General features: G+C 48.3%; 1 protein-coding gene across 1 annotated transcript; it reads right to left on the bottom strand.

Moving 5' to 3' along the window:
• Positions 1 to 264: 264 nt before the first annotated feature.
• LOC133000138 (E3 ubiquitin-protein ligase TRIM35-like) lies at positions 265 to 2981 on the bottom strand. Its single transcript, XM_061070012.1, has 5 exons — positions 2925 to 2981; positions 1896 to 2837; positions 1809 to 1835; positions 835 to 1039; positions 265 to 433 (listed from the first exon to the last, which is right to left on the bottom strand). Exons 2-5 carry the CDS (start codon positions 2818 to 2820, stop codon positions 265 to 267), a joined length of 1326 nt encoding a protein of 441 aa, XP_060925995.1. The 5' UTR covers positions 2821 to 2837; positions 2925 to 2981.
• Between the last annotated feature and the right edge of the window lie 523 nt (positions 2982 to 3504).

Raw genomic sequence — 3504 nt, 5'->3', positions numbered from 1 at the left:
CAATCAAAATGCCAACAAAAAGCAGAAAAAAGCAGAAAGACGGTTGCTACAGCAACAGGGAAAGACATCAACGTCTCAAAATGTTTTAAAACAGAAATCTAAACGACTTAAAAGGGAAGAAAATAAAACACGATACACGTCAAGTACCAGCGATTCGTCAGTGTGTTTGCAAAGTCTGTGCTAACACCCTCAGGTGCCTCTTCTGGGCGTCGAACCCATGAAACGTAACGTTAACCCCCCGGGAAGCAAAGCAGTGGCTCAGCCTCATTTGTGATTGGCTGGGGCCGGCAGAAGAGGGGCGGAGCGATCGTTGGTGAGGGTCCTTCTGAGCTTTACTCCCCTCATGAGGGTCAGCATGTCTCGCCCTCCTCGCCCTCCTCCCCCTCCTCCCCCTCCTCCGTCCTGGGACTGTGGATCCAGGCTCTGATCCTGGCTGGAGGGCGGAGGAGAATGGGGCTGGGGGTGAGTGCTGTGGTCCGGCAAGGAAGCCAGGTCTGCCTGGGGGTGGAGGGCTGGCACAGCTTCTGGAACTGCTGCTGCTTCTGTTTCTGATCCTGTTGCTGCGGATGCTGGAGAAGCAGCTGACGCAGCTGAAGTTGCAGCTGATGTTGCTGCTGCTGCTGATAATATTGCTGCTGCTGCTGAAGATGCTGAAGCTTCTGAAAATGCTCCTGCTTCTGATCTTGTTGCTGGAGCAGAGCCTGCGGATGCTGGAACTGCTGCTGCTGCTGAAGTTGCAGCTGATGTTGCTGCTGCTGCTGCTGCTGCTGATAATATTGCTGCTGCTGCTGGATCTGGAGTTGTTGGTTGTGCGGATGCAGTTGCTGCTGGTACTGTCTCTGTTGCTGCAGTCTGGTGTTGCTGCCCTCTGCTGGCAGGGAAGGGACAGTGGGACTGGGCACCGGGATTGGCATGTGGCCTGGGACCAGCTGGTAGTACGGAGAGGAGGAGGAGGAGGAGGGCGGCAAGGCGCTGAGCCTCTGCGTGGACGTGCAGAGTTTGCTGTGACCTAAGCCTCCCACTCCGACAGGGGGGGGCGCTATGAAAACAAAAACAGACGACACTTTAAGAGGATAAAACGTAAAACTGTCCGGCTGTTTAAAAAGGTCAAACACACACACGTTGGTCTTTCTATAGTCGTGAGGACACTTATTGACATAATCAGACGCACACTTTTTGTCCTCAGCCCACAAATGATCCTTAGAACCACAGAAAGACATTCAGGTTGTCACATGTCCCTCTCGTGGACATTACATAGACATGCCATCACTTCCTGGAGACGCACCCTGACCTTCATTTTAACCACTGATCTAAAAATAAGATTGTTCCTAACTGGGGACACAACTTTTGACAAGTTCTTCCAATCCTAACTGGTCTTAAGTCTAAAATTAGCTTACTTTGACACACTCACAAATTAATAATGACTACTAATTATTATGACTAATATCTCAGACAGGAACAAAGGAGGCATGCAGCAAATACACACATTTTAGTACAAATAAGTATTGGATTTTGTAGATAGATATCAGAATTAAATGATCATGATTAGGGCTTAAAAATGTACTTCATGATTTGGCTGCTATTTCAATCCCAAACGAGTGTTTTCAAAGACGCTCTAATTGATCTCTGCAGTTTCAGCGGAGCACAAATAATTTAAGTTGTGAAAAATGAAAACTCAAAAGATTCAATAGAGTGGTGCCATGCTGCATGCGGATGTTGAGGACATGCAGTCAGACCTGAGCTCGGAGACACGCAGGCAAGAAGGCAGACAGACAGACAGATGAAGGGACAGGTAGACAGAGACCTACCATAGAGGGGAGGATCTCTCTTTACAGCTGGAAGACAAGGAAGGAGGTTTAACCGAGGAAGATTGTGTTTCTCTCCTCTTCTCCAACTAGTCAACTCGTCAGACAGGACGAGTCCTGGATGAGCAGAGTTTGGGTCCAGAACCACAGGACTGTAGGAGACCACGTCCTTCATCTTGTTCCAGATGTTGAAACTCAGGTTGCCCAGATGCTTGGCCTCATCTATCAGAGCTCCTGAGGGCAGCTTGGGATCATCCAGCAGGGGGCGCTGCTGGACTCGTTCCACTGCAGCCTTGTAGTTGAGCAGGAATGAGAAGTCTTCAGCTCTCAGCTCGTCCTCTGTGGTTCTGATTGTGTCTGAAAGAGCTGTAATGTCTCTGCTCAGAGACTCAATCTTCTCCTTCATCATCTGACTCTTCTGCTCCTCTTCCTCCCTCAGTGCAGCCATCCTGGCCTCCTCTTCCTCCTCCAGAAACTGATGAAGCTTTTTAAACTGCTCCTTGATCTGCGTCTCTGTGAGTCCGGCCTGGACCTTAATGTGTTCTGCTGATTGTTCAAACTTTACTTTAACACGTTCAAAACTCTGTAACTTCTCCTTCAAGGGCTCCAGAGTTTCCTGAAGCTGCTTCTTGTGTTGTTGTGCAGCTTCATCGATGGGTCTGATTCTGTGGCCGGTGTGTTTTTCTGAATCTCTGCAGACGAGACACACTGGCTGATGATGGTCCAGACAGAAGAGTCTGAGTTTCTCTGAGTGCAGACTGCAGAGAGCATGTGAAGAGCTCTGATCTCTCTCCTGTAAGAAGGTCTCACACAGGTTCTTCAACACCAGGTTACCAGGTACTTCAATCATTGAATGTATTTTCTTACAAAGTGGACACTCTTTTACTTCTTTGTCTTTCCACCAGCTCTTCACACAGTCTTTACAGAAGCTGTGGCTACATGACAGAACAACAGGATCTCTGAAGACATCTTGGCAGACGGAACAGCAGAGATCCTCTTCTAATCTGGAAGCCATTGAGTCTCCAGGTGAAGCTGAAAACAGACAGTCAGTCAGTCACAGCTCCAGGAACTTCACTGAGGTTCACTTCCCCTCTGAGTCGAGGTGTTTGTTAAACTCACGGTCAGTGTGTGGAGCGTCGGCAGGTTGTAGCTTCACTCTTCTCTCCTGTAGCTGGACTCACTCAGGACGTCTGGTCTGGTTTGGTTTAGTTTGGTTTGGAAGGTGAATGTGATCGTCTGGTTTTCAGCCTGCGTCTCTTCAGGGAGGAACAGATGCTTCCTGGTTTCTCTGGTCTGTCAGGAGAGGGAGGAGCTTGAGACGCTGGATGATAAAAACCTGTAAAACCTGAAACAAATGTACAAGCAGCTCAGTTGCCAGTACAAACTATGCACCCCCCCTTATGGACTGCACTCTAACACTTTAACTCTTAACTGTGTCAGATTAATCTGCCTGTGAAATACATTCACTGTACATATTGTGTGTGCGTGTGTGTGTGTGTGTCTGTGAAGATGTCAATAGAACAGAACTCTTAACAGATGCAGGAGGGTGGGGGCAGGAGCAGTTTGGGCCAGATATATGGCCTTCACTCGATAACTTATAATAACCTTTGCTGCTTGGTGTTAATCTTGAAGTTAGTTAGAGTGTGTGTGTGTGTGCGTCACAGTGCTGGTCAATTTCACACCTGTCTTGATTAGAGGT

The sequence above is a fragment of the Limanda limanda genome, chromosome 4, assembly GCF_963576545.1.
Source record: "Limanda limanda chromosome 4, fLimLim1.1, whole genome shotgun sequence".
NCBI lineage: Eukaryota > Metazoa > Chordata > Actinopteri > Pleuronectiformes > Pleuronectidae > Limanda > Limanda limanda.
This window is presented reverse-complemented; position numbering and strand designations above follow the sequence as displayed.

Bases quoted from the DNA above. Each gene is read 5' to 3' on its own strand.
- LOC133000138 (XM_061070012.1), bottom strand. From the start codon at position 2,820: ATGGCTTCCAGATTAGAAGAGGATCTCTGCTGTTCCGTCTGCCAAGAT. The intron at 1,040-1,808 runs GTAGGTCTCTGT...TTGTTTTCATAG, and splicing joins GAGAGATCCTCCCCTCTATG to CGCCCCCCCCTGTCGGAGTG. The intron at 434-834 runs GTACCAGCAGCA...TCCGCCCTCCAG, and splicing joins AGACTGCAGCAACAGAGACA to CCAGGATCAGAGCCTGGATC.